The sequence below is a fragment of the Xiphophorus maculatus genome, chromosome 21 (genome assembly GCF_002775205.1).
Source record: "Xiphophorus maculatus strain JP 163 A chromosome 21, X_maculatus-5.0-male, whole genome shotgun sequence".
Lineage (NCBI taxonomy): Eukaryota > Metazoa > Chordata > Actinopteri > Cyprinodontiformes > Poeciliidae > Xiphophorus > Xiphophorus maculatus.
This window is the reverse complement of record NC_036463.1, coordinates 17,056,233-17,075,551: the sequence shown is the minus strand read 5'-3', so window position 1 is coordinate 17,075,551 and position 19,319 is coordinate 17,056,233. Positions and strand designations below refer to the sequence as shown.

Genomic DNA, 19,319 nt, shown 5'->3' with positions numbered 1-19,319 from the left:
CGTTGTACAATAGCAGGAGCTAGCGTCTAGGTGCAGCTCCTATGATTTGCAAATGCCAGCCATAACTTTGAGGCTATAGGGATTTCAGCTTCCCAAGCTGCATTTTCTTTCAAATATTTTATATTTTATAGTGCAATAAAAAAAAAATCTCCAAAAGGATTTTTCAGGAATAACTTGGAGTGACTCGCCGAAAAATCTGCAAATAGAATACTGAATCGTAATGAGGCGGGAGTCCACTGCATTTCAATTAATTCCAGTTATCTGTCTTGAGACAGGGAAAACTTTTTTAGCCATTTTATAGCTAGCTAGACAACAGGTCTGGAAGGGGAAACTTCATTACAGACACCCAAAAACAAAAAACACCAGTCATTTGCGTTTGCTTGAATTTTATTAAAAATACCTTAAACCATGAGATTTTATATAAAAATTTTGGCCAGATTGAGAACTTCTGAAAACCTTGATAACAATCAGTGGCCCATTTGTGATTTGGTTGGTATGAAAAAGTTCCCACCTTTCTGTAGATGTGGTGTGTATTTTTTAATCATTGATACTTTGTCTTTTAGTTTTTTATACTTGCTGCAATATCAATTGCCCAAATCGGGATACGAATAAAATGAATCTGAATCTATTTGTGTGTTCATTTTCTAACTTTTTGAGAGGCTGCCTTTCAGCTGGTATGAAGCAAAGCTGGAACAAAAAAATAATAATAACAACTTCCCTTATTATGATTTCCCAGGCAACACAGGCGGCTTTTTTTATTTTTTATTTTTGGGGTTGGGGGGGTGGTCTTAAACTTTGACACGTTTACGCAATATGCTTCAACTTCCCGGTCCCCGTGACCAGTAACAGGAACAGAGAGGACGGCTTGGAAGTTCAATTGTTTTGGCCTTACATGCCCACAAAATATCTACACGGAACATAGATTTTATACACGAGGCCACAAAGCCTCGTGTATAAAACGTTTAAGATCCACTGGGAATAGAGTTTTTTTCTTACGACATGAATGCACCTTTTATTCTCCCGTTACACATTAAATAATATTAGAATTTTCAGACAGAGAACAGCCGGTGTGATGTTGATGTGACTGTTTCCTCTTCCTGTTTCCTGCTGCTGAATCTGGAGATGAGTCAGTTCCCACGAGACTCCCCTCTACACACACTAGCAACAGAAAACAGCACAAACACATGGAAAAACCTCTTATATCCATGATTTTGAAAAAGACATGAATGTTGCATTTTGAATGTTGCAAAATATGCTGTCAGAAGAGGGTTTTTTTTGTTTTTTTTTTACCTTTGTGTGAGAACTTTATGTGGGAAAATGGAGGTTATCTTTGTTTTTTCCAATTCCTACATGACTCCCTACACACCGCTGCCTTTACACCAGTTAAGATCAGTTCATGCATTTATTTGAATGTTTATGAACTGTGAACACTGCAGAGACTTTGCAAGAACTGACTTCAGCTAAACCGTTTTGTTAAGTTCAGCTGGTACTGAACTACCAAAAACCAGGTCGTTAACCTGGTTTTTGGTATAGTTCTTCCAGAGGTTTTGAAAAAGAAAAATGCATTTCAGTACTGTCGTTAGCAATGGCTGTTTGCAAACCAGTACAAGTCAACTGGTTCATTTTCTCAAGGAATAGAGAAAAAAAAAACATGGCTTTGGAACTGATGTTTTGTTCAACAGAACGCAAAATTTATAGATTAGTAGATACATGTTTTAAAGTTATGTTTCTGTGTGTTAAACTTGTATGAAGAGAAAAAATAAATAAGTAAGTGCTTTTTTCTGTATTTAGCAGACAATCATCAACAATCATTTTTGAAAAAAAATAAATTAAAAAAAATCAGTTTGCGTTTCTTGTAGAACATTAAAAGGTGGGCCGTATTTGGATTGACTGGAGAATTGGCCAAGCCCTGGATGTAGACAGATTATGCAATTTAGGGATAAAAACAACACTTTAAAAGGGTCAATTTAGTTTTTTAGTACATTTTTTAAATAGGATTGTACCATTATTTAAAAAAAAAACAAAAAAAAAAAACGTTAAATCACTTTTGAGTTGTTTTGATGTATAGAGAATCTAGTGTACCTGTTGTACCTTATTGCTGTTGAAAATGCCATTCAGTAACTTTAGTTTTTAAGTCAAAATTAGCTAAATTGCTAATGATAGCTACCTTTAATCTACTATATGGAAAACGCTTGGAACAGAAATAATCTGAATCTATTTCTTCCCTATTCTGAAATGACCTGAGTGATAAAACCATTTCTGTGACCAGCAACCTCAGAGCCAGGAGGCCCCGGTGCCCCCCCCCCCCCCCGAGTGATTGTAGGCAAGCTGTGATTGTGCATGGTCAGTGCATTAATGTTAGTGTGTTTGCCTTCACACATGGGCAAACCTAAGTGCGTTTCCAGTGGGAGCAGCTGACACGTAGCCACTGGAAGCCCATGAATTATCCACAGAGCTTTCAGCACAGCGGCTTTGCAGCGAGTCCTGGCAAACAGTTTTGAGCCGAATTCAAAGCAAATTGGAGCCGAGGTGAAGTGAAGCGTCACAGACGAGTCAGACAAAGACACAAAATAAAGAGTTTCAAACGTATGACCATTGCTGTGCTCTTCTAGAAGATAAAAAAAAAAAAAATCTGACAACGAGCAGGCTGTTGAGACTCCGTATTAGAAACATCTGAAATAACATCACAAATCAAAGTTGTTCTACGACAACAAAGACGCAGCATAGATTTAAAGCCGAGATGTTCACAAGCCATTTTTCACAAGTTCTAGTCCGTCTATATTCTCTCATTAAATCACCCAGTGGGCCCAATACACAGAACTGATGTCGGATAAAAATCCATATCCTGAAGCATAATTTAACACATGCACATTTAACAACTTTACTTATCAGAACAACCATTTCAACACGTTGAACAAATTAACAGTTGTGGATTCATTTAAAAATGAACAAGGTACAATGTTTACTGACCTAAAATATAAACAGCTGTTGCTGATCAAAGTTCAACTGTAAAATGAATCAAACAGGAAATGCTTATATTTTGAAGGATCGTCAGAGTCTCCTTAGTTGAGGATAACTCCTGTTAGTAACGATGCATACATTGTCGACACATTTTCTATATAGTGCAATGTAACAAATTAAGAATATGTTAGATTCTTAATTTAAGTCACAGGATTTGCACAAGATGTCAAAGGTAAATCTTTTTTTTTTGTTATATTTTATTTTATTAGTTATTTTATTAGATACTCGGTTTTGTTTAAGAAACATACTGGTTGTCCTTATTATGACGCTACAAAAAGGTTTGAAATATTGTAATGATTTGTTATTAGCGACGCAGTCCACAAATATCCTTGGCAAACAAATCAAACACACCCTTTAACATAAGAATATATGACTCTCTGGGTCAAAGCTCCAGTGTGCTGTTTATTCAATGGCAGCACTAATTAAAAAAAAAAGAGACTTACTGCTGTTAACTCTTTCTACTAGAAAACACTGTCAAAAGCCATCACAGGGTCCCGATACATGTTGAGGATGTTACCGCTAACATCTGTCATTTGAATAGGCTATAGCAACTCTGAGTTTTGTGACTTGACTCGTAAATCTAACACTTTAGTCCACATGAGTCAAACTCAAGGCCCAGGGGCCAAATGTGGCCCGCCGTAGCTTTTTATGTGGCCCTCTACACTCCAAATTGCATCAATAAGTCCCTCCAGTTTTTCACAATTCTTCAAAATTCACACAAAATCAACAACTCCACACAATTCTTCCGGTTTTACTGCATTTTTTTCCTCAAAATTGGTCAAAAACATTGGTTTTAATTGACTGCTGCCTCAGCCTTGCTTGATGTCAAGTTATAGCCCAATACGGCGATTAATAAAATGTCACATTTAGCCTCATACATTCCTCGAAAAAACGCAAAAAAATTACTTACAACTATATCTAAATTAGCACCACAACATCTGTGAATTTGATTGCAAAAAAAAAATAATCACAAAATCCTTGAGGGACTGATTAGTGTGAAAAAATGTTCGATATTATTTAATTTTAAGAAACACTTATTGAATGCTGAAACAAATAGCTATTTATTAGTATTTTAACAGCTTAATGGGTTTTATCAATAAATTCTGGCAGAACCGGCCCTTTAAGAACACAATGACCCACAATGAAAATGAGTTTGACACTCCTACTTCACTCATATGTGTGACTTCAGTCAATTCAGTCTCTACAACAGTACATTTTCATTTGTTCTCCCACATACTGTCTTTTCATTAATTTGTTCTTAATTGGAAAACGCACTTTATTTTGCATGTATTTCTGCAACTAAAACCTACGGTAATTGAAAGCAGGAAATCCATCAACAACATCAGATGTTGTGTTTGGATAAAAAGCCATAAGTTCCAAAAAGTAACGCTTTATAAAACTCATTCTAAGTAAGACAGCTGTAGGCGGGTCACGGCTCCATAGGTCTGGCAATCTAATTGAAGGTTTAAGAGACAAGACACCTTCAAAATTAAATGGTGAAACCTCCCGCACCAACCTGTAAAGGTTCTTCTGCTAATCTACTCCGCTGCTGTAATGATGACCTACTTCTGTAAATAAAAGGCCAAGATCAACCAATATGAACACGTAATTCTGAATTCAGTTTTCTAAAAGGTTCCTTTAATGTCCAGAGTGCAAGACTGTTCCTGCAGTTCAGCTCTATGGTGTGACGATAAACTCAGAGTATCCATTAGCAAATAGCAGACACATGATATCTGACCAAACAGATCTGCTGCAGAGAGCACAGCTGAAGGACAATGGAAAGAGACTCGGGGTGGGGGGAATAACAGGGTGGATAGGCAGGAGGTGAATCAGCCTTTGGTGGGTTTCCACTTAAATTTATCACAGTCGACTGAGGAAGAAGGCACCATCAATAACCTCTCTCACTTCTGCTTTCCTTTAAACACCATTTTCACCCCTCGCTTTGAAAAGGAAAGAAAAGAAAAATCATCTTAACATTGTGCATATCTTGCTCTATCTAAATAAACTCCCACTTAACTATCCACGTGTGTTGATACAGATACGAATAAGTGAGTCTGCTGCCCCCTGCCAAAACAGCATGCCGCGCTAAATTCTTATCAGGAGACTGTTTACATTTTTCAAACATACGAGTGGAGAGGTTAAAGGAAGCTGCGGCGTTGTCTGGAACTACTCCTGTATCACCAATAAGGCAATAAAGATAATAACTGTCTATATATGTCTAATTTATTTCATAAATAAACAGGCGACAGTATTATTTTGTCAAAAGATGGTTGCAAAAATCAAAGCACTCCTTAAGCTCAAGTTGTTGGCTTCACCTTTACATCTGACAATGATGAGTCATTTTCCTTAAGAACAGGAAAACTGTCCGTCATATGACAGTGAGGATGGACAGCTCATGTCAGCACTTTGGTTCTATTTTGAAACAAGCTGGGCTTTGCAGGAAAAAGGGAATGGAGACACTTAGTTACTCACTGTCAGAAAATGTGACTGCAGTGGATTTTTCACTGGGTGTCACAACACATGGACGGACTTTACATTTCTGTTCCACAATTCAAGCTCACACACCAAGACACGATGAAGAAATGTTTACATTTTGCAATTTTAACGCCACCATGATAATATTTAACTGTATTTAAAAACACATTTGCCCAATGTCAATGTATTTTTGAGCCAAATTTCTTTTAAAGAATCTGAAAGTCAATATAGCGGTTTTAAAGCTGGTCGAAATCTAAGGTGGTCAATATATTTTAGTGTTTTTAAAGAGCATTGAATACACTTCCTGTTAGTGTTTTCATAAATAGCGTAAGAATTATGCATTTTGTACAGCAGCAATAGAAGCTGCTAGCGGCTAGCAGTTAGCTAGTCAGAGCAGGCTACAAACTAGTAGCTAACAGTTGACTAGTCAGAGCATGCTACAAACTAGAAGCTAGCAGTTGACTAGTCAGAGCATGCTACAAACTAGAAGCTAGCAGTTGACTAGTCAGAGCATGCTACAAACTAGTAGCTAACAGTTGACTAGTCAGAGCATGCTACAAACTAGAAGCTAGCAGTTGACTAGTCAGAGCATGCTACAAACTAGAAGCTAGCAGTTGACTAGTCAGAACAAGCTACGAACTAGCGGTAAGCAGTTCGATAGTCAGAGCACAAGTAGTATTTTAAAAATGATGGAGGCTTCGACGTTGTTGCTTTTGTTAACAACATGTTTGCAATAAACAATGTGATGTCCTCCAATCATGTTTTGATTTTTCTTGCTTATTGTTTTGTAAGCTGAAAGTTTTTCCAAGAATTCTTTAGCTTGAAAAGGCTAAAGAAAAGCCAGAACTGATCATGATTGATCCTTAGCAAGCAGCCGCAGACAGTGTCATTTAGTAACTGAAGGCGTAGGATGTGACGCGAGCAAAAAGGCTTAAAGTACAAAACGGGTGAGAGGAACACTTTCCAGCACCATGCGCGTAACAGCGACGGTGTAGATGAGGAAACTTGGAGAGCAGATCACTTTTAATATGGGAACCAAATACTTTCACAGATTTAAGAAATGCATGATAATAATACCTTAATGTGGCTTTTCATTGGCTCTAAATAGTCTGCGCCACATGTATGATGTTCTCCCACACATCCTCTTTCTGCCAGGTGTGGATTAGCGTGGGTCTAAATCTGCATGGCCTCTGAAAGCCAATTCTCTCTGCTCCCTAAAGAACCCAGAACCCCTCAAAACAGATGTCCAAACCAGATGTTTTGCACTGAGGCAACAGTTCAGACCTGCTCAGTCTGTTTTGATGTTCTCCAAATGCAGAGTATTGCACCCACAGCTTCCCTCAGAAACACTCCAAGGCTGCTACATTTCCCTAGGGTTGACTTTTTTTGAGCCTAATTAATAATCACGCTTTTTTATTTATTTCTGTTGCTCCGTTCTAACAACTAAATTGAAGAAGTCATAACTCTAAGATTAAACAGTCACAGTCACCACTGAAGCCAACAGAGCAGTTGTTTCCTCACATCGCATTTCCTTAAACAGACTCTATCAAGACCATAAAACAAACACTAAAACAAACAGGGGCTGCTTATGTTTTATTCAAGAGCAGTCCGGCAGCTATTTTTAAAACAAAAAGCCGAGGAAAAGGCGCTGAACAGCAGTAAGAGTGACGGTGAATGGCAGCTTTGCCCATTCCCCTCCTCTCCTCTCTCCATTAGCCTGTGCAGAACCAGCCGAGCGAGCGTTGCCAACAAGCAGGCACTATGATTTCGGTATGTTTCATTCACTTTGGGCAACGTGTTGACTTCAAATCATCAAAGTGCTCAGCAGCAGCCGAGTGAAATTGCCGTTCAGTCCAAAACTCAAAATTGATCGTTCAGAGTATAATGGCTCAGAGACGCTGAAAACCACGTCGTTGAAAAAGAAATCACTCTCACATGATTTATTAAGAAGTGACATACAGTTGTGTGGTGTGCATTTGTATTTATCCACCCTGAGTCAATAGTTTGTAGAGCTAAATGTCACCACAGACTGAACGTATTTTAGGTTTTTAGCAGGCACTTCAAGGAACTGAAATGCTCAAGTATCTCCAAAGATTTTCAACTGTATTTAGGTCAGAATTTTGAGTTGTACACTTAATATTCTCCGTGTCATTTTATGTGGACGGCCATGTCTCGATGATGCTCTGCGAGATGTTTTGAAAGCATTTATTTCACGTTTCACAGCTATGTGCTAGCTTTCCTCAGCCTGCCACGTTAACAATTCAGAAAAACACAATTGAGTTGGTAGCTGTTCCGTGACAAACTGTGAAAAGTGAAGTACTTTATGACAATTGTATCGGTTTTAAGTAGAACTGAACAGAATAGGTGGAGGAGAAAACCTCATCTCCCCGTGCTGAGTGCCCAGCTTGATAGCGTACTCAAAAGACTCAAGCTAAAGAAAAGGTTTCAAAATTTACTTACTCATTAAATGCAGCTTTTATTTATTGAGCTAAATAAACACACTATTTCCACAGAACCTTTCTTCAATCTATTGTTTTTCAGGCTGGGCTAAGCTAGCAGGCTTTAATTTTTCTGTTCAAATTAACCACTGAAAAACATGAGACGAGCCGGTACCTTCTCGAAAACAAAGCACCAGACTTGGGCAGGAATGTCAATGGAAAAACATAGAAAGACTAAAACATTGCAAAGAGCAAAAAACTGTAAAGCAATGAAAAGCAACTTTCTGTTTGTTCTTTTCCCCAAGAGCAAGGATAAAGATCCGCATTTGCATATTCTCACTCAGCAACACGGCAAACGCAGAAAGAAACTTGCCAGAGGTCCAGAAATGTTTTAATTATAAATGACTGAATTAAGAAAAAGGACGCCTTTAATTCTTTCAGCTGCCTATTCAGCCGTGTGCGCCAATGGAGATTAAAAAAAAAAAAGTGCTGCTGTCTGTGTCTAGAGCCTTTCTCATTTCACATCTTTATTCCTTCCAGAATTGTATTTTTTTTTAACCATCTACTCATTTTACATTATTAACGAGTGATAAAAAAAATAGCGCTTCCTTAATTACACCAACCAAAGGTTTAGTGTTAGATATTGGCTAATTTGTCATCTTACATTTTTAGCTAACGTGTGAGTCTTCCACGCCGACAAAACCTGGTTCTGCTCAGCATGTTCCAACCGAAAAGCTGAAAAGTTGAAAAGCAGACACAGTTTCACAATGTTGGCCAACGAGTGCTGTTGCCGACAACGAAACGGTGCAGCTCTTTCACAGGCCTGCTTTACACAAGCTGCTGTCTTTCATAAACCTTTCGCTGGAACAGTGTTGCCACCTGACTTGCACATTTGCCCTAAAAAAGGGGAAGTTCGGTGACACAAGAGTAACTAACGCATACGCAAGTCATGCAGCCGCTTTAGCTAAATTCGTTTCTTTTAACAGGAGAAATAAATTGTTATAGGAAAAATCACTTTGCTCAGGTGGCACTTGCTTAACTTATCCAATATAGGCTGCATATGAAGTAGCAGGCCTAGTCCTTTGATTCGCAAGTCAAACATGGATGCTGGTTAGTGGGGATAAACATGAGGAAGAAAAGGGGGATTTTTGTGACACATGAAGTCCTGTCACGTCTTTGAGTGTGAATTTTTATAAGTGCAGGGAACATAGACCGAGATAAAGTAAATTTTTTATAAGGTCTTTGCTCTGATATTTGAGTTACATCAATTCTCTAGCAGTGCAGCTAAATCTTTGCCTTTCTGTGCTTCACAAATAGATTGAAGGTTTCATAAATATCAATTCTCTCTTCAGTACAGAATTAGCAGGTTCAGTTTAGGCCACTAAACATAGTTTAGATTTTGAACAAGAGGCACACAACTGTAGTCCATTAGCAGTGCGCTGCTGACAATGAGCTCCGAACTAAATGTTGGTGGCTAAAGGTAAGCTAATGGTTAGCCAGTCACGATATTGCAACGTTTTTGTTTATTTCTACCAAAACCAGTACCCAAAAGGCTTCCACTATTGAACATATAAGGAGCTTATTGAAAGCTTTTGTAGCTGAATGTCGTCTGTCAGGCTGCCGGCATATTTATTTGTCACGTTCAACATCCAAACAGACAAGAACTACTTCCTGTCTTCCTTCGAACAATAGTCTCAAACACAGGCACGAGAAATGTGTGCTAAAAATAACACTACAAAACGAACCCAAAGTCCTTCTGAATGCCATCCTATTTAACATGTACATAGATATTTAAAGCCGTAGAAAGCTGTTGTGTCCGACCATCCGCATCGGAGAAGCCTGTAGCATGGTATCGTCAGCTAAAGGCTGCTATTTCTAATTAAACCTCAGGGGAACTTCTTGTGGCCAGCATCAGGGCTGTCGGAGAGCCACAGACACTTTCTCAGCCCTGCAAATCAAGGATAAGAGCCTTTTACAAGTAAAGAACCAGAGGGCCCACTTTTTAAACCCTTGTAAAGCCAGCAGGCTGGGGCATTTTCACTTTAATGAGAGGAAGCGATTGAACTGCTGGGTCTCGCTGTTGCTTTTTCAGTTTTCGGATTAGAGCTCAGGTGTGGGAAGAACGCTGCAACACGGCCTCGGCCAGTGTCTACCGGTAGAAGTAGGAAACGCCGAGTGCCACAATTGAATAGCTATGATATTGTATCGTACTGGTGTTTGCTAAACAAGCACATAAGGTGGTGCTGGGCGATGTGGCTTAAAAATAAAATCAGACTCTTTTTTTTCATATGAGACACCATTTCCGACTTTAATTGACTTTCTCTCTCCCTTTCTTTTCTAAAAAAGAAATTACAAATGACAGAAAATATTGAGAAAGTGGCTTTTGTTTCAGTCATCCCTTCATGGGGTTGTACGATGGAGTTTTAGGGACAGATTGCAAGAATTTGTCTTTGATAATGAGGATATTGTCACAACATAAGCAGAATAAAAATGAAATTTTACCAGTAGAATGTAAAATTACAAGAAAAAGTTGAGGAGAAAAAGCTTGAATAATATTTTTTTTTGTTATTTTTCATGTTGGTGTTTTCATAAAATTATTCCTTAGTTCTCCAAATATTATGACTTTATTCTGCTAGACTCTTTTGTATTATTTTGTCTTTATTCTCTTTTTGCTATGACTGTACTCCTGTAGCATCATGACTTTATTTTTGTTTTCTAAAACAAGAAACTTAGCCTGACCCTTATATTTATTTCATTGTAATGTCGAGTTGACCTGAATTGAAAGCCCAGATAAATAGAAGCTGTTAAAAACTCTTGCCAAACAAGATGGTGGGATCTGGGCTTGCTGACATGACTCTGAACTATGAAAACCTCAGGAGTGCATTGGCGGAAAAACAAAGTCCAGATTTTCCAAAAATCAAAATTTTGATTAACTGATCAAATTAATTTATCACCCAGACCTAATGGACGGCATGTTTTTACACATCAACACTTTCACTGTAAATTCAAATCTGAAATTACACGGTGAAAGAGCTCTTTTACCTATTAGTAATGCTAAAGCTGCTTTTCTGCTTCCACACACACATAGAGGCTTGCTTGTCTTATGCAGCGCATCTTTGGGGACAGCTGGCGTGCACGGCGGGGAAGGAGGCCGCCTTCATTTACCAAAAACCGAGCCAAAATGTCACCGCATGACTGCCGGCAAGTGCCTCCCTTACCTTGCCAAAGTTCCTGACATCAAAAAGGTCAAAGGCGTCAAACAGTTCGCTCTTCTTCATTCCGAATGAGTCGCTGCACGCCAACAGGAACGTCCGGATATTCTTCAGGCACAGGAACTGCATTTGGAGGACGAAAAAAAAAAAAAGAAACAAAAAACGATTAATTGTTGTGTGGCTCCCAATCAACAAAGGAGCTGCGCGGCATTAATAAATGATCTAGACCATTATTATTCTATTATATCTCACTTTCTTCTCTAAAGGGTGTTCACATGTGGTGGAGCTGCTCTGCTAGCTTTGCCTGTGAGCTTCAGTGTGACTGTCTAATTAGACAACGTAAAAAGACGGTGCCTCTGAAAGCTCTTGGGTTAAGTGTTTATAGCCAACATGAGAGCATTTTGTTTTATTAGAATAATAAAACAAAACGTCATATGAAGGCACTGGAGTGGTGCGGTACTATAAGAAGAGTCTAAATGCATTCAAATGATTGACGCATAACCCCAATTTAAAGTTTAAAAGCATAAAACAATGGATGCAAATGAGCTTGATCTGTGTCTGTCATTAGAAATATTTCTATTGGCTTTAAAAAAGAAGTGTGAAGTTTACGACTGTGTAATGGACCAATTGTTTAGCAGCCGACAGCTCTTAGACTGACTTGCTGATCTGTCGTTCAAACAGTTTAATGTAAATGAAGTAATGAGGTGAATTTTTAGATTAGCTTTGGTGTTTGGATTGTTCTGACTGTGTGCAGTTTCAAAGGCACTGCTAAAAATAACACAAAAAATTACAGTAGCATCTTTATCAGAATAAGTATCTCCCCACCGCACTCTGCCACTGTATAGGCGGTCAACGTGAAAGGACAAAAACGTTAGGTTCTCCAAATTCTCCTCAGTAAAAAAGCTTGTGAAAAAAAAATCTGTTCTTGCAAATACTAAAAATACAAACACGTCTGACACTGATTGCAAAAGGTGAAAATGAGATAAGTCTGTAAAAGAAATCCAATATTTCCTCTTTTCAATCAGATCAGAGGCCTTCCAAGGATATTAGTGTTTAGTTTCGTTATAACGTAGTCAGATATTTGAGAGGAGGAGACTGTAAATGTTTTATAATCAAACACAAAAGGACAGAATCAACTGAGCTGATTCGTTTACAAAGCTTTTATTGCTTTGAGCTAAAAGCAATAAAAACAATGCTGTGCTTACACGTGCTAAGCTGTTAACACCTAAATAATATCTACCTCTAACATAAAGAGGATAACTCAGCAAAGATGCTTCCCGGTGCCGCTTGGCAACCTAAAACTTTGACTCTAAACGCGGCCGAGAGCTGGCCATGTTAAACCAGAAGCATCAGCAGTAAAGCCAAGCACACACACCAGGGCCTAAACCCACGCTCTCTGAGCTAATTCACATTCTTTAGAGCTGCAGCCAGGGTTAACAGGAATGTAGCAACAGTGTGCAGTTGGCCAACACGCCGCGTGTCTGCGACTTCCCGTAAAATAAAAGGCCAGAAGTGCGCCTCTGCTGATGGACTGGTCTGAGGGGAGTCGTGTTTTTTTGCTCCACTTCGCTGCCTCTGCTGGATCGCCTTTGACGGATGACTTCATCTTTGGGTGTAACCAACCAACAATGTGTTTGTGGCATTTTCCCCTCTGCTTGACGTCTCTGCGTTTGCTAAGGCCGTTTTAGACTGCGCCCTAATAAAACAGAGTATTGTGGGGAGCAAAGAGAGAGGATGTCGCTGTAAAGCCTTACAGCTTATCAGCTGCGGTTCGATGGCTATGGCTCTGTGGGGAGCAGTTCATTTTCCTGGCTCTCCACTGTACCTAGAACACATCTGAATAATAGGAAGGACTTACAATTTTGGCCACATCGTGCTGTTTTAATGCAGATATTAGTTCCATTTCATATCTTATTAAAAGTGGAAGCAGTTCGGCTCCAAATTAGGTGCTTCAAAATGTGATTAGGGACTACTTTCAGAGTCCGAGGGGTTTTTAGGGACTCGTAGTAGAGGAATTATCCCCCCATCTCCTAAGCAGCTCCATTTTTTTCTGTTCCTGCGCCATCACAACAATCTTTAGAGATCTAAGCCCGTATCGACTTTTTTTGGACATAATTTCTCTCACTGGGAACTCTCCAATTAGCTTCCTTCTGATGACAGTTCCTCAGGATTGTTCGTTAGCAAGAAAAAAGGAGAGGAAAAAAAAAAGGTCTTCCAGGAAATAGATTTCATTGGCAATTTCCTGTTTCTCAAGCGAGAGCTCACGCTGAGGTGTCCATATTTAGAGAACTGATTAGGTTTGACTGTTTAGCAGGAAAATAAGTCAGCAAGTGTCAAATCAGGAAGCAGCCACGCCTATTTTATTACACACTGGAGCAGAATTTTTTTTTTTTTTTTTTTTTTACTTTGGGGGTAGAGTGGTTAACGTTTTCATGATAAATGTAAAATACTTCCCAAAAACAATTGAATTGCACTTTAGCAGACAGATAGGAACCCCCCTCCCCCTTGAGACACCAGATAAGCGTGAATAAGCAAACAAAAAGTCAAGCGGATATTATTGAATGTTTACACTTGTAAACATCACTTGCTTTTATCAGACAAGCACATCTTGTCTGCCCGGAGCCTCCGGAGTGTCCCAAAGGACGCCGGTGTATTATCTGAGGGAAGCAGCTTCTCGGAGCGCAACAAATATGAAAGACAGCGTGTCATCTGCACCGAGCCAAAGACTGAAGAATGGGGGTGGAAGGGGGGGGATCACATTAAAAAGGGATGTTGCAGCGTGAGGCAAACCTCTAACTGTTTCACATGCAGCTTGTCTTTGACGTGAGGGACTCTCTGGGGCTCACCAGCTGAACGGCCGAGTGGGTAGTGTGGACGTGCGAAGGCACTATTGGCACGAACCAAATCTGTCGGAAGTAGAATCTAATGTTGAAGAGATTTCTTGATTTTACTTTTCTTTCCTTTTCTTGGATAAACTTAAAAATTCTGACGGAAGCTGGAACATTCATATACACAGCTGAAACCAGAATTTTATACCGAGTAAAAAGACACATGGGCTTTTATTTTCTCACCATCTAAAGTTAAATCAGACCAGGCATCTCCTGTTTCATGTACGTGAAGATGACCAAACTTATTTCGTCTTGCAAACTGCCACAATAATCAGAGAGAGAATATGTCAGACATTGTTTATCCTTTTCCAAGATCGGAAGTCTTGCAGATCATTTTCGATGAAACTGGTTGACAGCGGGCACTTTTGCAAAAACAAAAGAACAATAAATAACAGTAATAGACATTATTCCAAAAGAAAATAATAATAATAATAATAATAATAGTAATAATAATAATAATATGGTGGAGGTGAGATTTAAGATTAAGATTTCCCCTCGAATAGCTAGAATCTGAAAATGCTAAACACCCTCTCGAAAAATGTGTGTGTTAGTACGCACAGTGGAAGCCATCTTGGCACTAAGCTAACGTGTACATACAGCATCTCCAGCAGCATTGCATCTAAGTATTTCAGCTTCCCAAGCTGCATTTTCTTTTGAGTATTTTAGAAAAACGATTTCTAAAAACGAGAATTTTCCAACGCTACGTCCATTAGGTGAATCTGGAAATACTGAACGCTAGTGCTACTTTTAGCAATAGCATTAATAATGTTTGAAATGGTTGTATAAATACTTTGTATCTATGGTATTTTTACTCAAGGATATCACACCATGAGAATATCATAGCATTCCATGCTTATTAAGATAAGATCCATAACTGAGTTACTAATATGAGAACTATAGAAACCTGACAAGGATTTTAGTGAAGTCATGAAGGCAAAACAATGGGGAACTTTTCCATTTTAGAAACGAACGCCTTTAACCCTGTGCTACACAATATGAGACTGATTGGTTTTTTTTTTTTTTTTCAGGTCTCAAGCTCTTTATGCAAAACCATCCCATCAAGCGATGTTTGGAGACCTCAAAACAACCTTAACCACAATTATTGGCCGGTGATCCGAGAAAAGCCATCGGAACAGAAACCGCACCCCATCCGATGCGAACGCAGCCAACGGTGTGAACGGACCCGTTTTTGGCTTCCGATGCAACCAGCCTTCTTCGTGCACAAGGAGGAACTGAAGATTTTGGATTTTATTTAGATAATAGCGTTAACGTCCCAGCTGGAGTCTGCAGAACCCAAACTGAGATGTACCCAATGAAAAAGAAGGGAGCGTTTATGAAAGGACAAACGTGTGCAGGAACCCCCCCAAAAAAAATCTCACCTGCAGCACATTTCATTTTCAAACCCAACCACGCGCGATAAGAGAACAGTCCTGTAAGGGGAGCTATCTCGCCTCTTGCGTTGGATACGAGGCCGTGCTCTGTTTCTGCAATATCCATAATAAGCATCCCAGTTTCTGCTTGTGTATTCTTTGACACAAGTCAAAGCTCCATAGCAACAAGCTGGGAGCTTTTTATGGCCCCTGTGTGTGTTGCAGGGCATAATGAAATCATGTCCTCTGGCGGATGTGTGCTTGTGAAAAACAGCAAAGGCAGTTTGGCCATCTCACTGCTCGAATCTCGTTGAGAATTAATTAATGAGCATGAATGGATGCGAAGGGATTTAAAAGCTTGAAACTTAAATTTGATTTGCCGAGGCTTTCAGTCTCACTACAGATCCCGGTGACGTTGCGAGCCAGCTGCGATACAAAAGTTGGATGTTTACGTTCTGCTCTTAAACGCCACGAGCGAACACTGCTCATGATGGAGCTTTTTTTTTTTTTTATAATGACATATCGCAGGCCGGTCACATCCATGTCATGTAGGAGCTTTTGTCGGCCGTGTAACCAGGAAACGGGAGGTGGAGGGTGAGAGAGGTTCTGCTGACGCCGACGAAAACGCTGCCCGCTGCCCTCTCGCTGAAGACACTCGTCATCTCACTTATCTTAATAGAATAATGTCAACATGAAGCATCAGTCAGCAGCTTTTTCACTCCAAAAATATACTGTGGCAACTGATTTCACGCATCATTCTGAGGAAAAACCCACAGACTTGAGACACTGCAGCAGCAGCAGCAGCAGCACATGACTGGAAAGCAGTCAACAGCTGCTTGTTTGAGTCACTTTTTCCATTCATTCACAACTGCTTGTATGCACAGTTCCTGACACCTTTCTTTTTTCTTCTTCTTTCTTTCTTTTTTTTTTTGTGGCTTATCACAATTCCTGTAAGTGGCCATTTTTCTTAAGAGTTTCATGCTCCGGTTATCGGCCGCTTTAGGAATAGAAAATAATTGGCTCCCAAAGGCGATCTGTGTACGGTTAAGCTCAAAATTATTCATACCGTTGGGAGGATTTACAGTTTTAGTTGTTATAATTCAACCCAGGCGTTTGTGTGCGGGAGGAAGCAAAATTTCTCAAAAGATGATAAAACGGGGATCATTTCTGTTTAGATGTGCATGTTTGCTTAAATTTGCAATGTCAAAAATGATTTATGTGCTTTTTTTGGAAATGGTTGAAAAAATATTATAAAAACAATATCCTCTTGCATAGCCTACGCCACTGTTTACAACACAAAAACTAGATTAGGTTACAAAGGTATATCATAGGTAAAGATCCAATGTAAACTACATTTTTTTTTTAATTGTTTAAATTTTTTTTTCTTTACTGAAATAAATGTCCTAAGATCCTCGGCAGAAGTGAAATGTGAACATGTTTTGTAGCCATATTCCTTTATAAAATGAATAATATTAATATTAAGGAAATTAGGAACTTTCCAGAAACTCAGAGGGGAACAAAACACTGGTCACCATCAGATAAAAAATAAATAAATAAAACTCTCTATTGCTTTGTAATAATGAATTTTTAGTTTATTACTTGACTATCAACACAACAGTCCTACGTCCTTTCTTACTTCGAAATAAGAGCCTCAAACTCTTACCAAGCTTCCACCCGTTACCTTCATATTTTATTTATCTCTCTGGGCAAAGTCACATGCTGCCAGTGGCTAAATAGTGATTTACAGGACAGAAATGTCCATCGTTGGAAATGCTGTGGTGTTTTACTTCTAGAAGATCTCAACACTTAGTCAAGGACAGCACAGTGAGCAATGTTACATGATAAAAGCAAAGCAACCATTGTTTTGTACGAAGCTTTCCTAGCCACAGGCTAATTCCTCGTTTGGTTATTTTGTGTTATTTAGCTAAAGTGAGAGACTGTCCTGCAGTGCCTACAGCTCTGTACAATGATGAGCCAGTGAATAGCAAATTAGATCTGACAGTTGACCTAAATTGATAATTAATAAGATATTATCGATTTGTTTGTCGTAATAGCGTGTCTACAGCTGGCCAGTGTTATCAGCAATGCTGAATCCTCTAATCAGCTAACAGGGCGCATCCTCAGTCAGTTGTGGTCAACAAAGTACTTTATAATATGATTTAACGTTGCTTGTTCTTGTATGGGTTAGGTATGATGTCCTCCTAAGTTTCCAAAAGCAAGTGTTATTATGAGAGATGCATTCATCAAATGGACAGATAGCAAAAAATGTTCTCTCCTCAGCTTTGATTTTTTTTTTTCAAACTTACAAAATGCATCATAACTGCAAACTCACACTATTTTCCATCAAACCTAACTTGATGCACTTCTGTTAACTTTAATAAAAAATTGGGGCATAGCTTAGCAACAAACGCTGAAGTGAAACTCAGAATTTCTTACTTTTCTGTTAGATTCGTGCATATTTTATCAGGAAACTGCAGCACATCTTCTTTCTTTTATGGAATTTAGTCCAAAGGGGGGAGAAAAACTGGAATTGATTAAAACTGGAATTGTCATGTCCAACCTAAAATAAATCCAGAAGCACATATCAACCAGAAAAATATTTTTTGTCTATGCCTAAATGATTTAGTTTACATATGGTTAATAATTCCCACACTGACACTTAAGAGAGCATTCGGAGGAAGGAGTGAGGATGACAGCTTAGGTCCTGTTAGCATTTTTTGCTTTGGATTCTCCATCAACACTTTCTGAGCCTTAAGATGAAGGGCAAAAACACACACTTGCTCCCTTTCCTCCATGTTCATTTCATGTTCTGACACTAAGGCAAAAAGGAGAGAAAAAAAATCCTGTACCTCCTCCATAACACTAATAAGTGTCCCAGGAGCCATTTTCCCATTAAATCTTGACTTTAACCTCAGTGACCCCCTATATACACAAACCTTACTCCCTCCCCCCTCTATCTACAGGGTTTGCATTAGTATTACTGTCTGAGATGTGAATTCTCCCGACGATGGCAACACAGGTCAAGCTGTTTGGCTGAACAGTGGGTTAGTACGTGGCTCAAAAGAAGGATTAGAGGAAATTGGTGTGGAGGGAAAGTGGGTAATTGAATATCACTGAAACCAACTCTAAGACCAGCACTAAACGGCATGTACGTCACGTCAAGAGAGAGAAAGCCAGAATTGTGAGCAAACACCGAGCAAGCTCCCTCTCCTCCCCCCTTCGGTTCTCTTGGAAAATTGTGTTAAAGGAGTGTGAATGATGTTTTTGTGCTAAATGACAAAGAGGGGTCAAGTGCCGACTGACCTCTATAAGTGCATTTTGTGTGTGGACACACGGTGATGTTCACTGGGACAGATTGAGGTTTCAGGAGGGTAAAAGAATACAAATAAGGGATGTGACTTTGAGTCATATTTAACGACACCCTGACTTTTCTTTCTCCTCCACCTCTATAAAACTATGTTAGGCTCTGCAAAAATATGTGTGCACAATATATGTCAATGTACCAAATCGTCACTGTACAAATGTAAGATAAAGAGACACAAGTAAGTTGTTTTTTTAAGCACTCCACTCCAAATTAATGCAAAAATGGCTGGTAGGAATGACTAAGAATGTGGAATATTGTATTGTTCACTTTAAATCAGGATATTATAACAAATCATCATCTCATGACTATCTTGATAAACCCTAGCTGATCATTTTTGAGCAATTGTTGAGGTTTTTCTTTCTTGGCCTAGAAAAAAAATTATATTTTAAGCAAGAAAAGACAGGATCTTAGTTACTCTTTTTAAAAAAAACAACCTTTGTGTGCACTAAAGTCTGCTCTTAGTAAAAATCGCTGCATATTTGTGGTCATATTTATTATAAAATAAACTGTACGATTATTAAATATGGTTAATTAAAACTAAGACTTTTCCA

The 19,319-nt window shown here is 38.9% G+C and overlaps 1 protein-coding gene across 3 annotated transcripts in view; it reads right to left on the bottom strand.

The window, feature by feature from the left end:
* Positions 1-19,319, bottom strand: part of vav3 (vav guanine nucleotide exchange factor 3) — a 103,083-nt gene that overhangs the window by 71,880 nt on the left and 11,884 nt on the right. For all 3 annotated transcript variants that reach the window (XM_023325884.1, XM_023325885.1, XM_023325886.1), the window contains exon 2: positions 11,153-11,269. In XM_023325884.1, the coding sequence (XP_023181652.1) occupies positions 11,153-11,269 (117 nt within the window). The remainder of the gene's footprint in view (positions 1-11,152; positions 11,270-19,319) is intronic.